The sequence below is a fragment of the Periplaneta americana genome, chromosome 6 (genome assembly GCF_040183065.1).
Source record: "Periplaneta americana isolate PAMFEO1 chromosome 6, P.americana_PAMFEO1_priV1, whole genome shotgun sequence".
Lineage (NCBI taxonomy): Eukaryota > Metazoa > Arthropoda > Insecta > Blattodea > Blattidae > Periplaneta > Periplaneta americana.
The window spans coordinates 29,350,856-29,377,323 of NC_091122.1; the positions used below are offsets into that span (position 1 = coordinate 29,350,856).

A 26,468-nucleotide genomic window follows, 5' to 3' on the forward strand; every position below is an offset into this window, starting at 1 on the left:
CAGAGTGATTTATGTAGAACTGACACATTTCTTTCATTAATTGTTTCAAAACGAATTGTGCTAGCGACAACTTATTATACCTAAAATGTAGAGGAATTTTGGGAGATTAAGTAACCCCATAGAAAGAAGTCCGGCGTTGTCAAATCCGGAGATCTCGGTGGCCACAGGTTCCTGGAAATTATTCGGTCGTCGAAGAAACTTGCAATTACTGTAGTTTCATGGATTCATTTGATGTATGGCATGTAGCGCCATCTTGCTGAAAATATCCTTGACTCACCTCTACATCGTCCAGTTGCTCAACAAACTCAAAGACAAACGTCTTAATGATTTTTTGGGTGACTGCACCAGTCGTGCTCTTACGTCAACAACAACCGTGGGAAGCCTAGATGAACGATGCTTGCCCTTTTCACTCACCAGAGATCCAGTTGTTTCCAATTTGTTTACCAGTCCCAGTATTGTGTTTCTTTGGGGGGGATTGCGAACACCAAATTCTCCCTGGTATGCCCTTTGAGTAGCTGTAATTGAATTCGTAATCCAGTTTGCTTCACTAGGAAGAGTCGTTGATTTAATGTGTACTGCATTTTCACGTTGACACAAAATGTCGAAAACAGCTGCCAACAATAGGAATGAAACATAAACATCTGCGCATCTAGTGCTGCCAACAATAGGAATAAAACATAAGCATCTGCGCATCTAGTGACAAGGAATCGAAACTCCAGAACATTCTGCTTAATTTGGTGCTAAAATTGGGTCAGTGCTGCCAACAATAGGAATAAAACATAAACATCTACGCATCTAGTGACAAGGAATCGAAACTCCAGAACATTCTGCTTAATTTGGTGCTAAAATTGGGTCAGTGCTGCCAACAATAGGAATAAAACATAAACATCTGCGCATCTAGTGACAAGGAATCGAAACTCCAGAACATTCTGCTTAATTTGGTGCTAAAATTGGGTCATTGAATGAATTTCCAACGGAATAATTAAACAAAGAAATGTGTCAGTTCTATATAAATCACTCTGTATGTATACAAAAGATAACACTGGCCAACAAAATTAAACATTTTTTTTTTTTGTTAAAAGGTAAAGAACGGCTGATTCTTGTAGCATTTTTCGTGCTGATTTCAATCTATTTTCAAAATTTGAGTAATTATATAAAATGTAATTCAAACTTTTCTAGTATTGACACCTTGTAACATTATACCTAAAATAATATTTACTTACCTAAAATGTGTGTGAAATAGATTTTAAGCTATACTTCTCTTGAGAAACATATCTTTTGAGTGTCCAGTAGTAGCCTAGATCATATGAAGAGTCCACTGCAAGAATGATGGATGTCAATTTCTTTTCGAAAATGAACTAAGACTGTCAATGCATAGCTTAAGACATATAGAATGTACATAGAGAGTTATATGGCATTAACACTGATAGTCATTATCCAGTAATGACCGGAATATCACAATTAAGCTTTGAGCGCTAAGCATTTCAAACTTTCAATTGCTTCTCCTGCAAAATGTATTCCAAATGACATCCATCATTCTGCTGTGGACTCTTCATATATGTAACAGATAGGTCATCGCTATGTTAAAATCGTTTGCACTTTGAAGAGAACAACCGCCATGATCGCCACCCGTCCGCCGTAAACGAACACGAGATGGCAGTACAGTCGCTAATGCAATTCAAATGGGAATTATGACATGACTCCTTATGTGACAACTAGATGGCAGCGTAGTAAACCTGACAAAAGTTTTTATTTGCGTAATAAATCACTTTGTGATTTAAAGACGGCGCCCATACCGTCGGACCCCGGCCAACCAGTCACTCATCTGAGTGCACCTCTACACATGTATGGACTTCGGTCCTGCGTGCATAGACATCTATGACGTAGTGCAGAGGGCGGCCACCAGAGGGAACCCAAGAGATGGAGCTTAATCTGAGACGATTCTCAACGGTGTCGGGATTGTATCCGGCGTGGCTTAGTGGTTAAAGCATCAGCACGGAGAGCTGAAAACCCGGGTTCAAATCCCGGCGCCGGAGAGAATTTTTTTCCGTTCCATCTCTCTCTCATCATCTGAGAAAGCAGAATATCTGCATGGAAATATCATATGTACTTCGGTACATCAAAATAAATATGATATGCGTAATAAATCACTTTGTGATTTAAAGACGGCGCCCATACCGTCGGACCCCGGCCAACCAGTCACTCATCTGAGTGCACCTCTACACATGTATGGACTTCGGTCCTGCGTGCATAGACATCTATGACGTAGTGCAGAGGGCGGCCACCAGAGGGAACCCAAGAGATGGAGCTTAATCTGAGACGATTCTCAACGGTGTCGGGATTGTATCCGGCGTGGCTTAGTGGTTAAAGCATCAGCACGGAGAGCTGAAAACCCGGGTTCAAATCCCGGCGCCGGAGAGAATTTTTCTCCGTTCCATCTCTCTCTCATCATCTGACAAAAGTTGTTAACGTCAAAGCCTAAAAGGCCGACCTATCTGGCGTATATATGATCTAGGGTAATAGTTTGCCAGAATGTTTGGGCTCCATTTTTCCTGGTAACGCCTTTTGATTCCAGTTCGTCGCTCACTGCCCGAAAGTTTTGAGGGAAGAAAAAATAGATGAGAATCCAATAAGTTATTTTGAGAGATAATTATATGACACCCCATCATATTATAGTCCTGAATCAGCTCGTTAACAAGTTCTCTGTAATCTTCTGATCTGTGGTTCCTAGAAAGTAACAGTCTGTTGAATGATCCTTAGGTTCTCGGCATATCATTGGAATTCGAAAAGGCATATGACAGGATCCTTTTAGCCAATGAGTTAATAGAATTAAATAGAGCACATTAGATTTCAGGGGCCAAGTTCCTGTCCTTATGTATTTTTCAATCAAAAGAACACTCGTATTCGGATTAGGCCTAAATAGTTCTCATAATGCTTTTTTCTATCTTTGGCATGAGGTTTAATGCAGATATGTGGTAGATAAATTTATTAATTAATATGCAAGCCGTTTCCTGTCTTTATATTAATAGTTGAAGCCCAGTTGTTCTACATTGCCTAGTTTGTTAATGTGTGTTCAGTTCATGTGTGTAAACATGTACTGATGTTTAGATTACATTAAAACACATTTTGAGCTAAAAAGAGTATTCTTGAAAATTTCACAAGTATCACTGCGAAATTACGCGAGCAGTACTGCGAAGTTACACGACTTCCTAAAACACACACATATGATCTCATGTTTTAGATGGAACTATTTCTCTGTTGCAATACACTTAAAAAATAAAATTTTTATACTAACCAATACAATTATGTCTAGTGATTAACTGCTGCATGAAGGAAAATTTTTCAAGCATTTTTGGTTATAACCAGGGAACGGATTTATATGGACTAAAAATATATGAAACATGTAAATATATATGTAGTTATTTTTACCAAAATATGGAATTAAATATGGATTTTTACCAAAATATGGAATTAAATATGGACTTAAAATTATAAAAAAAATGACTATGTACGTTAAATATTGGTACATTTTAATCAAACTAAACAAAAAATATAATGGACGTACCTTATCTTCCAATGTAGTTTCAACAAAACACAATTTTTATTGTCTGTTACCATAACAATAGGTTACAAACATTTCTTTCAAGTGCTGAAAAGTGAATCTTCTTCTATTGTCTCTGAGGATAGATTTATACTGACTAAAAGAGCGTTCGACGTCACAAGAAGTAACTGGTACATAATTCAATTTCACAATGTCTGCTGGGGATAAGTCCAAGTTAATCTTCACTGTTGATTCACCACTCATCACAGCAACAACCTTTTGTAGTTCTTCATATCCAGGGTTTTTTGAAAGTACAGTGTCCACCTTAGCTCTTACTGCATCTGCAACTTTACCTCTACCACGATTCAGTTGTTCCACAGTACTATTTATAATTTCAAAACTTTCAGATAGTGAAAGGTGCCTATTTTGGAGACTTTTGAGCGTTTTTATGATGCATGAAAATGTATGCTGAATGTGAGCTAAGTCATTCTTCACACTTATGTCACAGGTAACTGTTTTCGCAGTATCAATTGAGACTGCATCTTCAGAGTCCAATGCAAGGAGAACATTGTTAATAGAGTCTATATGTTCGGCATAATATTCAACTGCTTCTAGCCATGTACCCCATCTAGTTAAAATTGGCTTTGGTGGCAATGGAATTTCAGGGTACATTTCTTTCAACACGTTAACTCTACTGGGAGCTTTGAGAAATACTTTTTTCACTGATGAAATCAACAAATCTACTTTAGGGAAATTGTCTCTGACCACTTCTGCCACACGATGAAATGCATGCGCCACACAAGTAAAATGAGTCAATTTAGGATATACAACAGATAATGCTTGTCCAGCTTTGACCATATAAGGGGCAGCATCGCTAATAAAGAATAACACATTATCGTACATAATACCCTTTGGCCACAGGATACCCATTGCTTCGTTGAACAGTTTAACTATAGTTTTGTTATTGCACTTTTCTAGAACATCACAATGTAAAAGAATTCGTTCAGAATATTGTTCACTTAACAAACCGATAACTACATTACCAACAAGTCTACCTTCTTTGTCGGGAGTCTCATCAATGGAAACCCAAATTGAACTATCTTTAATTTCATCTCTTATCTTCTGTATTGTCTCATCGTAGATGGATGGAGCATACGTCTTCCTAAGTGTTGACTCATCCGGGATTGTATGTTGAGTATATTTTTCAAGGAATTCCCTGAAGACCTTATTCTTTAGTTTGTAGAGAGGAATATCAGCAGAGATGAGAGAACGGCACAGGTCGATGTTAAACTCAGATCTTACATTCGATGTTGTTGGTTGTGTTAAAAACAATTGTCTCTGCTTGGAATTTAGTTGTTTGTTGGCCTGATGTTTACTAGTTGTAATGTGTTGTTGCACCAGGAACTTTTGTGTAGATGATACTGCACACTGACACAAATTACAAAATAATATTTTATTGTCAGTTGATAAACCATCTTCTTTAAATTCTGAAATGTAACTTGTTAGTTTTGATTTTAAATTGACTGAATGACGTACTTTTGGCATATTTACCGTCTTTATAGTATGATTTACAAAACTGAACCTATGTGTACTCTGACTGGCATTTAACTGTTGAGCTGCACAACTGAAGTCTGTTAAAAATTTTAAATTAAATTAATACAGTTTTGTAACTTACTTTCCCATTGTTGATAGGACTGCTAATTTTCAAATAACTCTGATGTTAAAGGGATTACTGAACATGTGTTTAAATCTCTATTGTTGAAATGTATTTTTAAAAGTTAATGGAATTTTGTTTTGTTTTATTGTTAAACCTAATATAATATGGACTGTTTTATATGAAATATGGAAAATATATGGAAATTAACGAAAATATGTACTAAACTCTAAAATATGGAAAAATATGGAAAATAAAAGTAGGATTTTTCAACCCTACACATTGTGAAACATAAAGATAATGCAAAATATAAATTATATTAGCTTTATAAGTAAATATGTATTTACATATAAATCCTTTCCCTGGTTATAACTATAGACAGAAAACCTTACTACTGCGAACATAGCCGAGTTTGCCTTATATTCGAAAGTAAAAATATATTTCGAATTTCGTCAGTCACTTCACGGTTTTGATTAATTTCCATGCGTTTAGACTTGTATACGTTTCCTTCTAAATCACTGCAATTCTATTGTAGCCTGTTCGCCAGAATTTTATCAATAACTTCTACTCGTCACTCCACCTTCTCACTCCTTCCTTTTTTCTTCCTTTATCCCTTCTTCGTTTTATTATATGATCTAGATGAAGATATCTTCAGATTTCAACAACTCAACTGTTACTTTCTTCTGCCTATATTTATTCTTTCTTTGGAATTATAACTTAAAACTTTTTTCGTGTATAATTTTCATTTATTCTTTTGTTTATTTTTATTCTACAGGGCGTTCCGTTTGGCTATGAATAAAATAAAAACGCCGTAAAACAATTACCTCTAAACTTTATTTGTTGAAACTTTGTGCATACAACACTGAAAGATGGGAGATTCCTCAGAGCTCAACATGACCCCCATTGCGCACCCTGCACAACTCATAACGGTGATGCAATTCAGCCCATGTCCGTTGTAACATAGGAGTAGTGGTTTGTTGAAAAACTTGAGTAATTTTTACTCTCAGACCATCAATGTTCCTGGATTTCTGTGAATACACAATGTCTTTAACGAAATCCCACACGAAGAAGTCAGGAGGAGTTAGATCTAGGGAGTTTGAGGACCAAGCCAAGAGATATCTGCTTCTCGTACTGGCATGTTTTTTTCACACAGAATCTGTTTCTACAAATGTTCGATACCACAACATTATGGAATCGTATTTAGGTACATTACGCACACATACTCACGTCGAAATTCCCGTTGATAACACTCTTAAATTTAACATACTAAAGAGCACATTGTACCCCCTATTGATTTGTAGTAGCCATTGTAATCATCTACGATTTTCATTTGTCTTTTCAGATAATGCATTGTTGATTGTCATATATGGAAACTCCCATCTTTTAATCATAATATAATTAGCAAGAAATTTTTCCTACTATCATAATAGCTTTTTAATAATAAATCAATATTATCCATACCGAAACGGATCAAACTGTATTTTCTTATTTATATTATCAAGTAATCAAAATATCTATAATCATTGTTAAACTTCTTCGTCTAGTGCTATATCCATCAATTCTTGAGACTCTTTCAAAGGTTTGAAAAAAATTTGATCTCAGCTTCCGTAATTTCGTATTATGCTTTCAGAAACATAAAATTGGAAATGTATGTCTTCCTGTATGTCACATTTTACTGTAAGTAGTCCTCAACTCTCTAAAATGGTTTTATACTTTATGTGTTTAATTATCGTAATGAAATTACACTACACAAATTGTTGCGTTCAGTTACTGTTTATAACACTTTGATCAAGTTTTGTCCCCAGCTATTGATTTCTTTTAAAGTTTACATCCTAAATACCTCTTGTTGTAAACCCATCATTACGTAGGCAGAGACGAAAATTACAGACATCTGTTCGACAAGCATAAACAAATACATGTGTGTTTAGCTTTGCTATAAATAATTTACTCTTTTCAACGCTTTGCATATTTAGACCTGCAATTTGTGATTCGAATTCCCACGCTAAAAAAGTTTTAATTTTTAACGTCGCTGATATTTTGAATTTGTTTGTTGTTTCAGTTGTTTTATTCAGTTTTTTGTTATTTTTTCGCTACCAGTTTTTGTGACACACAATGTTATGACGTGCAACGAATGGAATAAAGTAAATAGTTACACAAAGCAGCTCCTGTTAAAAAAACTGTACAAGTAAATTACACAAAGCTACATCAACTAAACAGAAATATATAGACATGTGCAGTAGTGTTAAAAATACCAATAAAACATTATAAAGAATAGAAAAATATAAAAGCTTGTTAGGGATAAACTAGAAAACGTAAACATACAATTTACGAAAGAGTTAAATGTGTTCGTTTTTGTTTATACCAATGAAAGCAGGTCTTCTTTCTCGTACTGTGACATAACTACTAGACTTTGGGTTTTTAGACTACAAATAGTTGCCTTTAGATGCATGAAATAGACTCTAAAACTTAAAAAGGCTGTAAAAATCATATCTAAAATGACCATTCACCATATCTTACTCCAAATTAATAAATGTATCTTATACCTACTACTAGTTGATTATTAAGTTTCTTATACAATATAATTCGTCTTAATATGGTAGAATACTAAAACGTAAAGATAATAATCAAACTGAAGCATTGTTTTATTCCCTAAATGTACATTAAAATTCATTCACTTTAAGCACGTGTACTTTTCATAATTCCACTCGAAATACACAACCAGCAGGCCTAACTTTTTCAAATTTTCGAGTGACAATTTTATACTTTTCGTCCGTTTACATAATCTTGGAGGCAGAAAACGAACGGTTACATATCTATTAATCTCGCGGCAGCACTATGTTTCGGAATTGTTTGTACTCGAAAATCTATTTTCCATTTTGTTACATTTCACCGACAAAGCATTCGCTGCTGTATTGAGATCGGGAAGTCCAGAATTCTTCTGGAGAAAATTTTCAATAACTCTTCCGAATATAGAACCAATCTTCAATACGTTGTGAAGTCCTTATTGATTATCAGCAAAAGAAGTCCAATCTATACCTCTTCTGAAAATAGAACCAATCTTCAAAACAGTGATTTCTTTATTCATTATCAGCAATAGAAAAATTCCAATCTAAGCCTTTTCTGAAGATACAGTCAATCTTCAAAACGTTGTGAATTTCTTATTTATTATTAGGAATGGAAAAATTCCAATCTATACCTTTTATGAAGATAGAGTCAATCTTCAAAAAGTTGTGAATTCCTTATTCGTTATTAGCAGTGGAAAAATTCCAATCTATGTCTTTTCTGAAGACAGAGTCAATCTTCAAAACGTTGTGAATTTCTTATTCATTATTAACAATGGAAAAATTCCAATCTATGCCTTTTCTGAAGGTAGAGTCAATTTTCAAAACGTTAAGAATTTCTTATTCATTATTACCAATGGAAAAATTCTAATCTATGCCTTTTCTGAAGATAGTCAATCATCGAAACGTTGTGAATTTCTTTTTCATTAAAACCAATGGAAAAATTCAAATCTATGCCTTTTCTGAAGAGAGAGTCAATCTTCAAAAGGTTGTGAATTTCTTATTCATTATTAGCAATGGAAAAATTCCAATCTATGTCTTTTCTGAAGAGAGTTCAATCTTCAAAACGTTACGAATTTCTTATTCATTATTAGCAATGGAAAAATTCCTATCTATGCCTTTTCTGAAGATAGTCAACCTTCAAAACGTTGTGAATTTCTTATTCATTATTAGCAATGGAAAAATTCCAATCTATGCCTTTTCTGAATATAGAGTCAAACTTCAAAACGTTAGGAATTTCTTATTCATTATTAGCAATGGAAAAATTCCAATCTATGCCTTCTCTGAAGATAGAGACAATCTTCAAAACGTTGTGAATTGCTTATTCATTATTAGCGATGGAAAAATTCCAATCTATGCCTTTTCTGAAGATAGGGCCAATCTTCAAAACGTTGTGAATTTCTTATTCATTATTAACAATGGAAAAATTCCAATCTATGCATTTTCTGAAGGTAGAGTAAATCTTCGAAACGTTGTGAATTCCTTATTCATTATTAGCAATGGAAAAATTCCAATCCTTGCCTTTTCTGAAGACAGAATCAATCTTCAAAACGTTGTGACTTTCTTATTCATTATTAACAATGGAAAAATTCCAATCTATGCCTTTTCTGAAGACAGAGTCAATCTTGAAAACGTCGTGAATTTCTTATTCATTATTAGCAGTGGAAAAATTCCAATCTATGCCTTTTATGAAGGTAGAGTAAATCTTCAAAACGTTGTGAATTTTTTATTCATTATTAGCAACGGAAAAATTCCAATCTATGCCTTTTATGAAGATAGAGTCAATCTTCAAAACGTTGTGAATTCCATATTCGTTATTAGCAATGGAAAAATTCCAATCTATGCCTTTTCTGAAGATACAGTCAATCTTCAAAACGTTCTGAATTTCTTATTCATTATTAGCAATGGATAAATTCCAATCAATGCCTTTTGTGAAGATAGAGTCAATTTTCAAAACGTTGTGAATTTCTTATCCATTATTAGCAATGCAAAAATTCCAATCTATGTCATTTCTGAAGATAGAGTCAATGGAAAAATTCCAATTTATGCCATTTCTGAAGATAGAGTCAATCTTCAAAACGTTGTGAATTCCTTATTCATTATTAGCAATGGAAAAATTCCAATCTGTACCTTTTCTGAAGATAATCTTCAAAACGTTGTGAATTCCTTATTCATTATTAGCAATGGAAAAATTCCAAATTATGCCTTTTCTGAAGTTAGAGTCAATCTTCAAAACGTTGTGAATTCCGTATTCATTATTAGCAATGGAAAAATTCCAATCTATACCTTTTCTGAAGATAATCTTCAAAACGTTGTGAATTCCTTATTCATTATTAGCAATGGAAAAATTCCAAACTATGCCTTTTCTGAAGTTAGAGTCAATCTTCAAAACGTTGTGAATTCCGTATTCATTATTAGCAATGGAAAAATTCCAATCTATACCTTTTCTGAAGATAATCTTCAAAATGTTGTGAATTCCTTATACATTAACAGCAATGGATAAAGTCCAATCTATCCCTTTTCTTAACAAAAATATCATGTTTAAGCAGGAGAAAATAATAATGAAAGAGAATTGTGGAGGGGATAGTTGGAGTTATGAGCAAACACTTCAAGAAAAATCCTCCAAACTTTGACTTCACCCACCACGAAAGTTACATTTGCCGGAGCCGGGGTCGAACTTGGACATGCCTACATGACAGTTTCACGCGCTATTGAGCCACCAAGACGGTCTTTTTTATAATGCAAAGATTCGTAGCTCGCAAACATTAACATTTTCTGAATCTGTGATAGTTAAGAAATTCAAAAATATTTGCCAATGATTCAGTTTTTAGTAAAACGTTCTCAAGCGCCCAAATTTTCAGGCGTCTGGCATTCCTTATATGGGAACCATTACGCACAGGAGAGGACTGCGTAGTATCCACCTAGCGACAGTTGTATGAAACGTGAAACGTGGTGAGAATGCATTTCCTCCATGTTTTTATATAAAGGCTCTGGCTCCAGGTTCAGATTTTGTTTTCGCTCGGTTGAAACGGGATGAACTTGGTAACAAAACTTTGAGGGGAGGAAGGAGTGATGGATAGGGGCTGTCCCGGCTCCTTCTCGCGGCAGCAGGAAGCAAATGAAGAGTTCTCCCCGTTGCGTTGTTTCTGAGGACTTGTTTTCATCCCAGCAACAAAACCGCTTTATGGATCGATATGCAGTCCACAGTGACAGGCAGAGCAAAGCCCTTCTGTAGTCCTCTTAAAGTTGAGCACAAGTTCCCCAATCGTAGGTAAACACAATTCAAACCTCTGCCTCCCTGCACTACCATACCGTCTCTTCTCTTCTCTTCTAGACGCAGAAAAATTCTGTAATAATTTTATTGGAGAATCAAAATATTCAGGCTGTAAACTGAACTGAACACGATCACCAAAGAACAGTTAATAAGAATGAGGATTTATTGTAATGTATTATATTATCTTTCAAAAGGCGAACACTACATTTCTAGAGTTCAGAAGTAAAAACACTCACAGTCAGCTAAATTTCAAAGAAAGATCTGAAATCTGTGGAAAGCGTCCTAGTCTGTGTGATGAGTGACATGGATGGGATACATGGAAGTGTTGATAATGGGTGGATGTGTAGATAATGGGTGAATGTATAGATTAGTACGTGAAAAGATCTATATATTGATGGATACGCTGGAGGATGAATATATGAATAGATGGGTGGAAGATTATGTATGTATGTGAAAATATTTTACTATGGAAGTTATATGAAGGAAGGACGGATGTAAGGAAGGACACATATAGAGAAAAATAGCTATATGGAAGGATACATGGAAGGAAATATGGATGTATTAAGGAGTACGTGGAAGGAATAATGAATGTGTGTAAGGAAATTTGGAAAGAAGGATGAATGTATGGAGGTACTTGGAAGGAAGGGCGGATATATGAAAGAAAATTTGGAAGGGTGGATGTACAGAAGGATACGTGGAAGGGTGGGTGATGATTAGACATCGGATTTTTAGGCACTAAAAATTGCAGTTTTAGGCGCCTAAAATAAGCTCAAAATTTGTAAAATTAGGCTCTATTTTAATGAAAATAGGCATTTTAGGCACATCAAGGTATCATTCTTATTTCCTTCACTGAAATGTTTAGTTATACACTAAAATACGTACAAAAAAGTATGTTTAAACATTAAAAAAGAATACTATATTATATTTATAAACAGAGCTGCACAAATTTAATATATTGAAACTACGACCAGGGACGTCGCCAAGATGAAGGGATACAAGTTTGTATGGACCAAGGATTGTAATATCTTTGTACGTGAAAATGAAAGCAGTTCTGTAAGTAAAATAAATTCAGTCTCTGACTTAGAAAGACTGTGAATTCAGTACCCAATAATAATTACAGTTCACAAATAATTAAAAAAAAACTGTCATGCTAATTGTAGAAATGCTTTATAATATTACTTGCAATAATGGAAGTAAACGGTCATTTAGAACAACTTAATTTATACTGTGACAATAATGATTTAAAAACAGCTGTCTTTAACGATATCACCTCTTGCAACAATTACATTTGTAACTCGTTTCATGATTTCAAATTTATTCATTTAAACATACGTAGCATAAACAGAAATTTCCTGGAATTATGTGCATTATTACAAAGCTTCACTCATGATTTTGACATTATCATTTTAACGGAAACTTGGTTATGTCACGATTTTGGATATGATATTAATGGATACAATAAATTGGTAAAAGCTAATAAATACAATAAATGTGATGGAATAGTAATATACTTTAAAAATAGCATTGATATTAGTGTAATAGAAGCTGAAATTGAGCACTGTAATTCACTTCATTTTAAGATTAAGCTTGATAAGAGTGAAATTTTTTTCACCGCCATTTATAGATCCCCTAAAAACAATAAAAATGATTTCATAGACAATTTAGAGCAGTATTTATCCAATTTAGAAGGTTGTCGCAACCATATTATTGTTGGAGACATAAACATAGACATATTAGAAAATAGTATAGATTTAATTGGCAGTAAATATATGAATGTTCTCCATGAATATGGTTTTGTAAATTATTTAAATGCCATCACTAGGCCTTCAATATTTTCTGGCACATGCATCGATCATATATTTCTAAAAACTCAAAATAATTATAGTTTCATACCTGGCGTTCTATCTAGCGCTATTACCGATCATTATATTGTTTTTAGTTTATTAAAAATGTCTCACAATGAATATAATTCCAGGCCGTCTTTTACTCTCTCATCACAAAATATGCAACAAATTAATTATCCTGATTTGATTACAGATTTGCTAAAAGAAACCTGGGAATCTGTCTATAATTGTAATGATGCCAATGCCTGTTTTCAAATTTTCTACAATTTAATCATAAAGTATATAGATAAACATACTATTATAAACAGTAATCAGAAAATTTCTAATAAATCCAAGAAAATAAAACCCTGGATCACGGCCGGCATTATTAATTCTATTCGTACAAGAGACAAACTTGCTTTAAAAGTTAAAAAGAATCCAAGTAACGTACAACTAAAAAATTACTACAGAGCATATAGAAATATGTTAACTCTTATCATTCGAAAAACGAAAATTAAATATTATGAATCCAAATTTGATAGATACAAAAATGAACCTAAAAAATTCTGGCAAGTTATAAATGAAGCTACAGATGTAAATGTACAAAATAAACAGCCAATCAAGGAGTTAAAAAACGATAAGGGTGAAATATTAAATTGCAGAAAAGAGATTGCAAACGAATTTAATAATTATTTTTCAGAGATAGGACACAAAGTTACTTCTAACATTAATAAGTCAAATTTTAACTCTTCTCTACAAAATGAGACACAAGATGAACATTTAGCTTCCTCCATGTTTCTTTTCCCTGTAACTGAAGATGAAATTATTATTTTGGTTAAGAAGTTAAAAAATAATGTTGCTCCTGGTATAGATGGAATTAAGAATAATACTTTCAAAATTATTATCAAATATATATTAAAACCCATGGTTCATATTTTTAACTTATGTTTTGTGCAAGGTATATTCCCAGATGTTTTGAAATGTGCCATAGTAATTCCAATATGCAAATCTGGAGATAAAAATAATTTAAATAACTATAGACCTATATCTTTACTTCCAACATTTTCCAAATTGCTTGAAAAATGTTTAAAGAATAGATTAATAAATTATTTAGAAAAACATAAAATCCTCTCTAAAAATCAGTTTGGTTTCCGCAATAATATTTCTACTGATGATGCTCTTATTAATGTTACTGGAAAAATTATCAATGAACTAGATACTGGAAACAAATGTTTGGGAATTTTCTTGGATCTACGGAAAGCTTTTGACACTATCAATCATAATTTACTTTTGGACAAACTACATACTATTGGAGTTAGAGGTATAGTTTTAAAATTATTCCAATCATATTTTAGTAACAGAAGGCAAATGACCAAAATTGAAGATCAATTTAGTGAATACAAATATATTGATATAGGTGTACCGCAAGGAACAATTTTGGGACCTATTTTATTTCTAATATATGTTAATGGTCTGCTAAATATAAATTTAGAAAAATTTAATGGATCTATATATTCATATGCGGATGATACAGTAGTTATTTTCAGTGGTTTTTCTTGGCAGGAAGCATATAGAAATGCTAATATAGGTGCTAACATTGTTAAAACATGGCTTAATTCCAACTTCCTTTCTTTAAATATATCTAAATCAACTTTAGTTCCTTTTTCGTTAACAGCTGCCAGTGTTCAAAATTTAAAATTTAGCGATAAATATAGACTAATAATACACAGTGAAAATTGTTTAGATCCCAAAAGTTGTAAATGTCCACCTTTGAAAGAAGCCACGTATGTCAAATATCTGGGTATCATTATTGATCAGAACTTAAAATGGCCTCATCACATTACTTATCTTTGTAAGAGGCTTCGTAAAACAATTTATAAATTCGTTAATCTTCGATGCTACTTACCTATTAGAGTTCTACGAAATGTTTATTTGGCCATTATTCAGTCTATCATTCAATATGGTATAATTGTTTGGGGTGGAAGTACAAAAATTAATCTTAGTCCGTTAAATTTACTACAAAAACGAATAATTAAAATTTGTTTGAAGAAACGTTTCGATTATCCAACTAAATTAATTTATTCTGAATTTAATGTATTTAATATTGAACAAATTTATAAATATACGCTGTTAAAATTTTATCATAAAAATCGTAATAAGTTTGTATTACAGACACACAATTATGACACAAGACGAAATATTAATTCAACATTAGTAGAACCTAAATGTCTCACATCTGCTGGTCTAAAGCATAGCATAAATTTTGGCCCTCGGTTGTACAATGCTTTAACTAAATTACACCCAGAACTTCTAACATGTAACCCACTAACATATAACAAGAAAATTAGAAACGTGTTAATATCTTCAATTTGATTACATAAATTTATAGCCTATGTGTATGAATTAATCAACCTATATTATATTTGTATTCTATAATTTTGAAATATATATTAGTCCTACTTTTCACGTGCGATATTATTCTTCTATAGTGTTAATATTATATTATATAATTCCATTGCCGCTGTAATTATATTTTAGTTCCTATTTTATTTTACTTATATATTTATATTATTATTATTATTTATTTTAATATTATATCTGAACTGCGACCGAGCACGAGCGCTGCTCATTCGGTCTCAAATTTTGTTAATACTACTGTATCTTCTTTTTATATTGCTTGTATTATTTTATTTGTATTTCTCTTTGTTTGTTTTGTAATTATATTTCTTTATTCTGTATATTTGAAATAAATAAATAAATAAATAAAATAAATAATGAAATAATGATTATTGATATCAAAATTACTCATTTTAAGTTAATGAAATTCAGTTCCATGCTCAGACTTTATTATAATTATCTGCACAGTACACCACCAGAATTTTTTCTAAATTCTCCACAGTTAACCTTTGCCTTTTGTCACTGAGAATCATTTTGAAAGCAGAAAAACTTCTTTCAACCGAAACTGATGTGAGAGGCGCAAATTTTAAATTAGGTACAATAGAAACATCAATACTTACTGGAACATTTACACTTTCCCCCGATATCACTCTTGATACTTTTTCCAACAATGAAAATCCTACATTCTTATTTAATACGTTGTCCCACTTATTTTTAACTTTTTTCCCAGTTTCGCCCAAAGCAGAATATATGTTCACTTGAGCTTCCTTTACTATTGCTATTTGGCTACAAAGAGATTGTTTTTCACGTTCTAATTGTTCAATGCTTGCAGGTATGAAAGAAAAGTTTGATGTTATGTAGGCAATATCGTTTTTCACTCGTGAGTCATTCAGACAATCTTTCACTGCTTTCACACACGCTGCACTATCAGTTTCAGGTAATTTATCAATAACTGTGACCACTTCTTTAAAATACTTAGAATAATACACCACTGACTGAATCCAGGTTCCCCATCGTGTAACAACCGGCTGAGGTGGGAGTGCGATATCTGGAAAGTTCTCTCTGAATATTGAAATCCTGGATGGGGCTTTACAAAAACATTTTTTTGTGTTAGAAATAAACGAATTGACAAGAGGAAATTCATTCCGGATTGTTTCAGAAACCCTGTGAAGGCCATGTGCTAGACAGGTTACATGCGTGAGGTTAGGATAAAATGTTTTAAGAAGTGGAGCTGCAGCAACCATGTATGAGGCAGCATCAGTACAAAACAACAGAACTTTAGAATCGTCTGTATTACCTGAGTATAAAGACTGTAGGCCTTTATTTACAAAATAAGCAATGGCTTGGCTATTCACTTTCGAAAGTTCCTTAACACATACGAGGTGTGGAATCGAAGGTCCATCAGGACTAAGTTTTCCTACTACCATATTTGCTATATACCTATTCATAGGATGTGAGGTTTCATCCACAGAGACCCATATGTAAGAATCACCTATATCCTCCCGAATGGAAGCTAAAGTTTCATTGTATATTCTGTCTAAGTAATTTTTTCTTAGGGTCGACTCAGATGGGATATTTTGTTTGCAGTATTTTTGTAAAAACTGTCTTAAAACCGGATTTTCAATTGCATTCCAGGGAATGTTAGCAGCAACAAACGCTCTGGTTAAATCAGCATAGAAATTGCTGCTGAGATTGGATGAAGTAGGCTGTGTTAGTAAAGTTTGTTGCAGTTGATTTTTCTGCTGAGCTTTAGCCTTATGAGCCGCTCCTTGCACATGCTGCTTTAGGTGGCACTTCTTTTCTTGCGAAATCTAAAAATGTAAAGTAAACTGAATTAAAATAAAATCCTAATTGTTGTATTGCCGTATTTCTATCACAAAGTTAGTGGGTTCGAACAATCAAAATTTTAATGACCTGCAAATACTTTAACTGTCGGAATTTAAAAGGTTAAAGTGTAGTGGTCTTAAAAAGAATTATACCTCAGGATAGCTCAGTCAATGTATAAATATTATAGGCCTACTCATTAAAATTAATAGAATTTATATATTTCAACTATTGTTACATACCTGTTTGCTACAAATCTTGCAGAATATTATTTTTCCATCATAAGTGAATTCTGAATATTCTGTTAGCCATTGCCGGATCAATGTAGATTTTGCACTTATATTTTTCGGCATTATCGCGTTAAACTTCACAGGAAAATGTCCTACCGCTCAAAACTTCTCAACACAAATAAGGTGAGGGAAAGAGCAACTGTTAACGAGCATTCAAATGAACCGTTGTTATTGAGATTCAATTGGACAAAAATACAAAGTTCCACTTATTGTTGCATTTCCTGGTAGTGTTAACACTAGGAAGGCCATTCTTTTAAATATTTTGTAACGGTTTACCCTACTAATTCGCAGTTTTACGACTTTTCATAAATATTTCAAAAACACTCTTTCTCCAAAAATTGTGATTTTATGACACTCTGAAGGGCAGTACAGCTAATCGGTTTCAGACCGAAAACAGTCATTTTTATAGTATAGTATATCTCTGAATCGGTAGCAACACATGTTGTGATTGTTGCCTGCTTCAAAACTAAGGTTGGTTCTTTGTCGGCATTTATGCCTCCAAACATGTTAAATTCGGTGAAATCTATTGCGAGTGTCATGAGATTCAAAACATTTTGTTTCCTTTATCAATGGTTTCATGGCCGATGTGAAGCAAACTTTCCACTTTTTAAATGCCTTAAATTTCGCAGTGAATACATGTATAAATTATAAAAAGTAAGAGTAAAATGCGAAACTTTATAGTGAGTTAGGCATTTTTAGGCGAATATTAACAAATTAGGCTCTAATAACCGTTTTAGGGCATTTTAGGGCACTATAAAACTCTTTGAATACCTTTCAATTTCCATGAAACACAAATATTAATAATTATTTTTACTTTTCTCCTAAAGAAACAAAATAGGCATTTGCCCTAGAATCCGATGTCTGGTGATGATGTATGGAAGAATACATACAATAAATGATGGATTATGTAATGGTACGTGGAGGGAAAGATGGCTGTATGCAAGGGTACTTGGAAAGAGATGTGGATGTATTGAAGGGTACGTGAAAGGAAGAAAAATGTATGAAAGGATACGCAGATGTAAGAACGAGTGTATGGAAATGTACGTAGAAGAAATGATGAAAGTGTAGAAGGGCATATGTAAAGGAAAGTGAATATATGGAAGAATACTTGGAAGGGTGTATTAATGAATGGCTGGAAGGAATATGAAAGAAAGGATAGGCGTATGGAAGGATAACTAGAAGGAAGGATGAATATATGAAGTATACTTGGAAGGAAATATGGATGTATGGAAGGGTATGTGAAAGAAAGAATGGATGTATGGAAGGACACTTGGAAACAAGGATGATGTATCAAAGGGTACGTGGAGAAAGAATATGCGTATGGATGGATGGATGGATGTATGAAAGGACACTTGGAAAGAAGGATGATATATCAAAGGATACGTGGAGAAAGAATATGCGTGTGGATGGATGGATGGATGGATGGATGAATGGATGAATGGACATATGAAAGGACACTTGGAAAGAAGGATGATGTATCAAAGGATACGTGGAGGAAAGAATATGCGTATGGATGGATGGATGGATGAATGAATGGATGTATGAAAGGATACTTCTAAGACTGGATGGATATATTAAAGGATACGTTCAATAACGGAACGACACGTAGAACAGAAGATGGATATATGGAAGAATGGATGTATTAATGGCTAAGTGCAAGGACGGACGAATACACGGAATGGCGAATATATGGAGAAAATATCAGATCATAGACGACATTAAGATATATGGTTCATATGAGGAAAGAAAAGGAAGGCAGAAAATAGAAAAGATTGGTGAAAGCTGGATTTGCAGTGAAAGACCACCTGCTCTTAGGCAGAATACTAAATGAAATGAATGATTTAAAAGGATTCTTAATTGTATTAACCTCAAATTATTTGTTGTATTAATTACAAACAAAATTAACATTCCAAATTTTCAAGAATTTAACTTTATGAAGAAGAAGAAGAAGAAGAAGAAGAAGAAGAAGAAGAAGTTTTCGAAGGCTTGTTTGTGATGTGATTAAACGGAACTCTCTAACACACTGTATAGGCACCCACACCGAGAGCACGATGGATTCCTAGTCCGCTTTAATTCCTCTTGGTATCGTTTTCTTTTTGTTGAAACACAAGCTCGGAGCGCACAGGACTTTAAAGCCTTGTGTCACAAGACTGCCTTCTGTCGTAAGTAATCCCGGCTACAAACGGAATCCAGTAATAGCGTGTATGTAATGCTAGCCTCACTTCACAGTCATCAGTATTACATTTCCTCGTCGGACTTGATAGCTAGTGTAGGTTTTCGCGAAACAAAGCGTGAAACTCAACGTGATTACATTGTAACTGCTAAGAATTTAGCAGTCTTGCTATTGATTTGTTCCCATCAAGAAAATATCAACTTATGTCATTATTGACTCCTTTTAAAGTTTTAGCAAACAGGCGTCCGATTAGCTAAGTTACATTGCAATGTCTAGTGAAGTTATATTATAATATTAGCGAAATTACATTATAATACCTAGCGAAGTAGTGTTGTAATGTATGGCGAAGTTATATTGTAATATCCAGTGAAGTGGTATTGTTAATATCTGGCGAAGTTATAGTGTAATATCTAGGGAATTTATATTGTAATACTAGCGAAGTTTTATTGTAATAAGTAATAACTGACAACATTAAATTTATTGTGATATCTAGCCAAGTAGTATTGTAATATCTGGCGAAGTTATATTGTAATATCAAGGGAATGTATATCGTAATACTAGCGAATTTTTATTGTAATAAGTAATAGCTAACAAAGTTAAAATTTATTGTAATATCTAGCGAAGTAGTATTGTAATATCTGGCGAAGTGTTATTGTAATATCTAGCGAATTTATATCATAATACTGGCGAAGTTTTATCTTAATAACTAAGGAAGTTAAATGTATTGTCATATCTAGTGAAGTAATATTGTAATATCTGGCGAAGTGTTATTGTAATATCTAGCGAATTTATATCATGATACTAGCGAAGTTTTATTGTAATAAGTAATAACTAACGAAGATAAATTTATTGTAATATCTGGCGAATTAGTATTATAATGTCTGACGAAGTATTATTTTCATATCTAGTGAATTTATATCATAATACTAGCGATATTTTATTATAAAAAGTAATAAATAACGAAGTTAAATTTATTGTGATATCTAGCGAATTTATATCGTATTACTAGCAAAGCTTTATTGTAATAAGTAATAAATAACGAAGTTAAATTTATTGTAACATCTAGCGAATTAGTATTGTAATATCTGCCGAAGTTATATCATAATATCTAGCGAATTTATATTGTAATACTAGCGACGTTTTATTGTAATATGTAATAAATAACGAAGTTAAATTTATTGTAATATCTAGCGAAGTAGTATTGTAATATCTGATGAAGTGTTATTGTAATATCTAGCGAATTTATATAGTAATACTAGCGAAGTTTTATTGTAATAAGCAATAACTAAGAAAGTTAAATTTATTGTAATATCTAGCGAATTAGTATTGGAATATCTGGCGGAGTGTTATTTTGATATCTAGCGAATTTATATCATAATACTAGCGAATTTTTATCTTAATAACTAAGGAAGTTAAATTTATCGTGATATCTAGCGAAGTAATATTGTAATATCTGGCGAAGTGTTATTGTAATATCTAGCGAATTTATATCGTAATACTAGCGAAGTTAAATTTATTATGTTATCTAGCGAATTTATATCGTAATACTAGCGAAGTTTTATTGTAATAAGCAATAACTAAGGAAGTTAAATTTATTGTAACATCTAGCGAATTAGTATTGTAATATCTGGCGAAGTGTTATTTTCATATCTAGCGAATTTATATCATAATACTAGCGAAGTTTTATTTTAATAACTAACGCAGTTACATTTATTGTTATATGTAGCGAAGTGATACTGTAATATCTGGCGAAGTGTTATTTTAATATCTAGCGAAATTATATCGCAATAGTAGCGAAGTTTTATTGTATTAAATAACGAAGTTAAATGTATTGTGATATCTAGTGAAGTAGTACTGTAATATCTGGTGAAGTGTTATTGTAATATCTAGCGAATTTATATCGTATTACTAGCGAAGTTTTATTGTAGTTATTAAATAACGAAGTTAAATTTACTGTGATATCTAGCGAATTAGTATTGCAATATCTGACGAAGTGTTATTGTAATATCTAGCGAATTTATATCGTAATACTAGCGAAGTTTTATTGTATTAAATAACGACGTTAAATTTACTGTGATATCTAGCGAATTAGTACTGTAATATCTGGCGAAGTGTTATTGTAATATCTAGCGAATTTATATCGTAATACTAGAGAAGTTTTATTGTATTAAATAACGAAGTTAAATTTACTGTGATATCTAGCGAATTAGTACTGTAATATCTGGCGAAGTGTTATTGTAATATCTAGCGAATTTATATCGTAATACTAGAGAAGTTTTATTGTATTAAATAACGAAGTTAAATTTATTGTAATATCAAACGAATTTATATTGAACTACTAGATAAGTTGTATTGTACGCGTAAATGTCAAAGTACCTTTTTTGTTTTTCTTAATTTCAAAGTACTATTTATTCATTCCAAGTTATATTCTGTTATTGACTTGATTCTTTACTTTTATCTTCCTAGTTGTCCCTGTTTTTAATAATTGTATTGATTTTATAATTTTATAGAATCTGTGTTATGTTCTTTAGTACAAAATACGTAGATATTTATAGGAATCGCCCCCGAACGCGAGCTTGCTCAAAGGGGTGTGCGCTACATTAATAACATGTATTGTGTTTTGTATTTTATGTAGCAATAAATACTACATACCCGTACATATTTGTTGATCTAAGCTAACAAATATAATAATGTGTAGTTATTTTTAAGTAACTGAACTAAAGGTAAATCTGCTTACACTTATCGAATCTAACAAACTAATTAGTCCTATTAATAAGAATTACTTAAATTATTATACATTAAGGTGATGGTGTACATTATATACAGTATAATTATGTAGCTACTGCATACTTCTTTTAATGATTTTATTTTTGCTTTGCCATAAGGGTCTTTCAGCTCTGTTGAAATCTGTCTTTCTTGTTATACGGGAAGTGCATGCATCCTATTTTCTTGAATATTTATATATATTCAGTTTTGTATACATATAATTTTCCTCATGAATACTTTTTCATAGTTAATTTCTTTTGTTTGTCTCGCCTAATATTATTTAAGATATACTAATTCTATAACTATATAACTTACGGGATACTGGAATTCAGTTTTGAAACGTTTAAAGTTCTTTTATTAATTTCTTTCGATTTCGGCGGGTTTGTTGTGTATGCACATTTAAATAACAGTACCTAATTGCATCAAGTTTCATTCATTAGTTCCTTAGATATTAATTTTCATGTATTTTAATGATATTAAATTATGTGTAAATTCAAAACATCCCTGACGGCTTCAGAATTGTTTTTTGCTTTTAAAAACCTTCTGTGGTAAAGAAAACTGGGCATGAATTTTTAAATTTGAGAATTGGTTCGTGAGATGACAATTTTTTTACAAATAATAATTTTTCTTTACTATGTTCTTTAATTTTTAGAAGTTAAATTTCATATAATGAAAAGTTTTCAGTGAAGACCTGATTCCATGCACAGCTTTATGTATTGCAATATGTTGAGTATTCTTGCAAAGTTTAATGTAAATCGCAGCAAATGGAAGTCGATAGGAACTTTATCATTGACCAAAAACGTAATTTTGAGAAAACGCAATTTTTAGTGGGTATGGCATTTTAAAAATGGTCATCAGACCTTTCAAAGTAGTAGGCGGGGGCTAAATATAGCATAGAATGTTAAATAAATGTATAAGGTAATTATTTATGTAAAAAAACAATAATATTTATTTTTACCATTTTGGCCAAAAATTCAGCCTTAGTATCCCTTAAGGTAGATATTATTCTGTTCTTCGACTGTTTCTGATCTTGTTGGCGTAACCTGTCTCTTGACCATTCTTTCTTATTCGCTAATGGAGCAAAATAAACTTATTCGTGAATCACCTCTTTGTTTTTTTTTTTTTTTTTTTTTTTTTTGCCAGCTAACTCAGAGTAGATGATTTGTTTCACTTCATTACAAGGATTTTATTTAAATTTCTTTATGCGATCATAAAAATGCCTATTTTATTTTTCTGAATTTTTCTCCTCCATATCGTTTCGTATATTTAATACTCAGCATGAGCGATTTCAAAGCGGGAATTAGTGGAATGATGAAAGAGCAAATTCGATTAAATTATCTTCCAAATCTAACGTAATTCTCCTGAATACCGGTACATAATAGGCCTCTATACAGATTACTTGTGAAATCATAAATATTAATAACAATACTGCTACCAAATATATTAGGCTATGTTTAAATTAGATCTACAATATTTTAATGTCTTTTGCACAAATATTTTTTGTTTGTACTTTCACTTAAATTCTTTCTCTGTACAATAAATACAGAGGTCCTTTCTTTGTCAATAAAATGCGATCAAAGATTACTCATCTGTTTCTTATTAACACAGAAGTCGCAATGCTCTATATCGGATTCTATCTCAGAAATGGAAGAACAGAATTATTATTATTATTATTATTATTATTATTATTATTATTATTATTATTATTATTATTATTATTATTATTACTAATAATACCCTGGGTACGGCTAGTAACATTATTTTTCCACGCCTGATTCTTTTTCAATGCTCTACTATACAATGGTACAATCGAAACTCGAATATGCATCTGAGGTTTGGAACTCGATTACCAATTCGCTAAATCAGAAAATATACAAAGAAATTTTATATCTTTATGTTCATTCACATTTCTGTCCATTAATTCCGGGTATAGTTATGAGAGAAAATGCGAATACTTTAATTGTTTAAACTTATATGCTAGACGCCATGAGATCGATTATCTATTCTTTTGCAAGGTCCTCAAAGGTGATATATCCTGTGACTCCTTCTTAAACAATATTAGCTCACGTATTCCAGCGAAAGATATGAGAGCCCACAAACTTTTCTATATTAGAAATTCAAAATTTCTTTCACCAGTCTTCAGATGCATTAAAAATGCCAACATGCATGGTTGTGAATTCCATCCTTTCAATGTATAGACTTAGTTTGCTCTTGGCAATGACATATCACTTATTTATTCTTGCAAAAATTTTCTTTGATTTTCTTTGTGAAATTTCTAGCATTCTTATGGTATAATCTATCACCGATCAGATAAAAATTCTTAATTTAATATTGTTTTTATTTTTATTTGTATCAATAACATTATAGTACATTATGCAACGAGCCTATAATGGTAGTAATTAAGACGCAAGTATGATTGTTTATGAAACTCGCTTGCGCTCGTTTCATAATTTTCATACGAGCGTCTTAATTACCATTATAGGCAAGTTTTATACGACTTTTTATGCTCGACCGTATTTCTAACTTGAAAGTATTCAAAATTATGGTTATGTGCGAAATGAGCTGAATTGTGAGATGTGCGCAGACGCGAAAGTATTGATTTTTTCCGAGGCCGAATTTCATTGACCTTGGCACAGAATAAGATGGATTGATTTAGAATTGAAAAACGAGATGACAAATTGAATTTATTTGAATATTATTTACAATTAACTCTAATTATTATAGTAACAGAACATAACCTTCTGCGACAGTATTGGATTTCCAGCCTCCGTGACTTTTCGCTAATTCTCTTTCGATTGCATATCCGAGAATAATCGATACTTGCGGTTTTATAACGGTACAAAGCTGACTTGTCATTGGCTGAACACCTGTACTTTAATGAGTAGGTGACTTTAATAACATGCATTAAAGGACTGCTACCAGGTGTATAATTACTACATTTCGGCATGGTCGAGCATAAAAATATTAATTTACTTATTTTAAATTCGTTATTATTATCATTGTAAATATTGATTTCAATTTATATCATGGTATTATCAGTGTATCAATTGAGCTAGGCTATTATTGACCAATGTTGTCTAGCCATAATAAATAAACAAATATATTATTATTATTATTATTATTATTATTATTATTATTATTATTATTATTATTATTATTATTATTATTATTACGTTGGTAGCTGGATTGGATTTATGGTTCCCCTTAAAATGATGTCTGCAAATAGAGGGTGTAATTTAAAATTCAAAAGTTGGGGTGGTGAGGGAAGGGTTGGAACAGCAAATTCAATCAACAGCTGTTTTGAATTTCCCCCTCGAAAATTAAATCGACGTCTTTTCCCTCAAAATCATGTCCCCTGCACATCTAAAATTATTCAAGGTAGGAAGTTTTGAAATGAACACACGATATTATAAATTAGTGTCTCCCCCCCCCCCATTTTGCCCTCCCTGTCAACAAATTTGCGAGTTATACGTCAAAGAACGTTGCAGGCATAGTTGGCACTTCCTCTCTGCGGTAGTTGCGACATTACGAAATCGAGATGTAAGCTATAGTTCATTTCCCCGATTTCATTTATTCAGTTACAATATTTACGATGTCAACAAGTTTGTGTTGTGCTTGTTGCAGCGATCCAGGCGCTCGTCTCGCTGAATGAGCAGATCTCTTCTTCTCTGGTGTTCTCTGACGGCGATCAGCAGCTCGACTTCCAGCAGACGTCGCCACGCCAGCTCCAAGATGGCGGCAATGTCGCCAGTCGCCAGCAGCACGCCTTCGACTCCTCCATGGCCCTAATGAGACGTCTCCTAGTGGACGCTCAGGTAAACACAAACACTTGAAAATGTCGAAATTACATGCGGGAATTAAGACGATATTCCACGTTACTGAATGAGACATGTCACTGGCATATTTTTCCTGATATAGAAGGTGAACCATAAGTAATGTCATTAATTTCAGGGGGTTGTTCTTTGAGATATTTCAAACAAAAAGTTTAGTACCATTTTTCTTGTTTTTGCTTTTCGAGATAATAGTTTTGTGCGTGATCGTGCGTATTTGCTTGGTTTCCGCACAAAACCAATCCGCGGAAAGTATAAAATTCCACATTCAGTATTCCCAACCTAACACACATAACAATTTCCCTCTTCTTACCGCTTAAGTGACATATTGATTT

The 26,468-nt window shown here is 32.6% G+C and overlaps 1 protein-coding gene and 2 non-coding genes across 5 annotated transcripts in view; all 3 read left to right on the forward strand.

The window, feature by feature from the left end:
• Positions 1–26,468, forward strand: part of Liprin-gamma (liprin protein kazrin) — a 717,975-nt gene that overhangs the window by 359,044 nt on the left and 332,463 nt on the right. For all 3 annotated transcript variants that reach the window (XM_069827796.1, XM_069827797.1, XM_069827798.1), the window contains exon 4: positions 25,928–26,118. In XM_069827796.1, the coding sequence (XP_069683897.1) occupies positions 25,928–26,118 (191 nt within the window). The remainder of the gene's footprint in view (positions 1–25,927; positions 26,119–26,468) is intronic.
• On the forward strand, positions 1,965–2,036 carry TRNAS-GGA (transfer RNA serine (anticodon GGA)). Its single transcript has one exon. It is a non-coding gene; the product is annotated as a tRNA-Ser (tRNA).
• On the forward strand, positions 2,347–2,418 carry TRNAS-GGA (transfer RNA serine (anticodon GGA)). Its single transcript has one exon. It is a non-coding gene; the product is annotated as a tRNA-Ser (tRNA).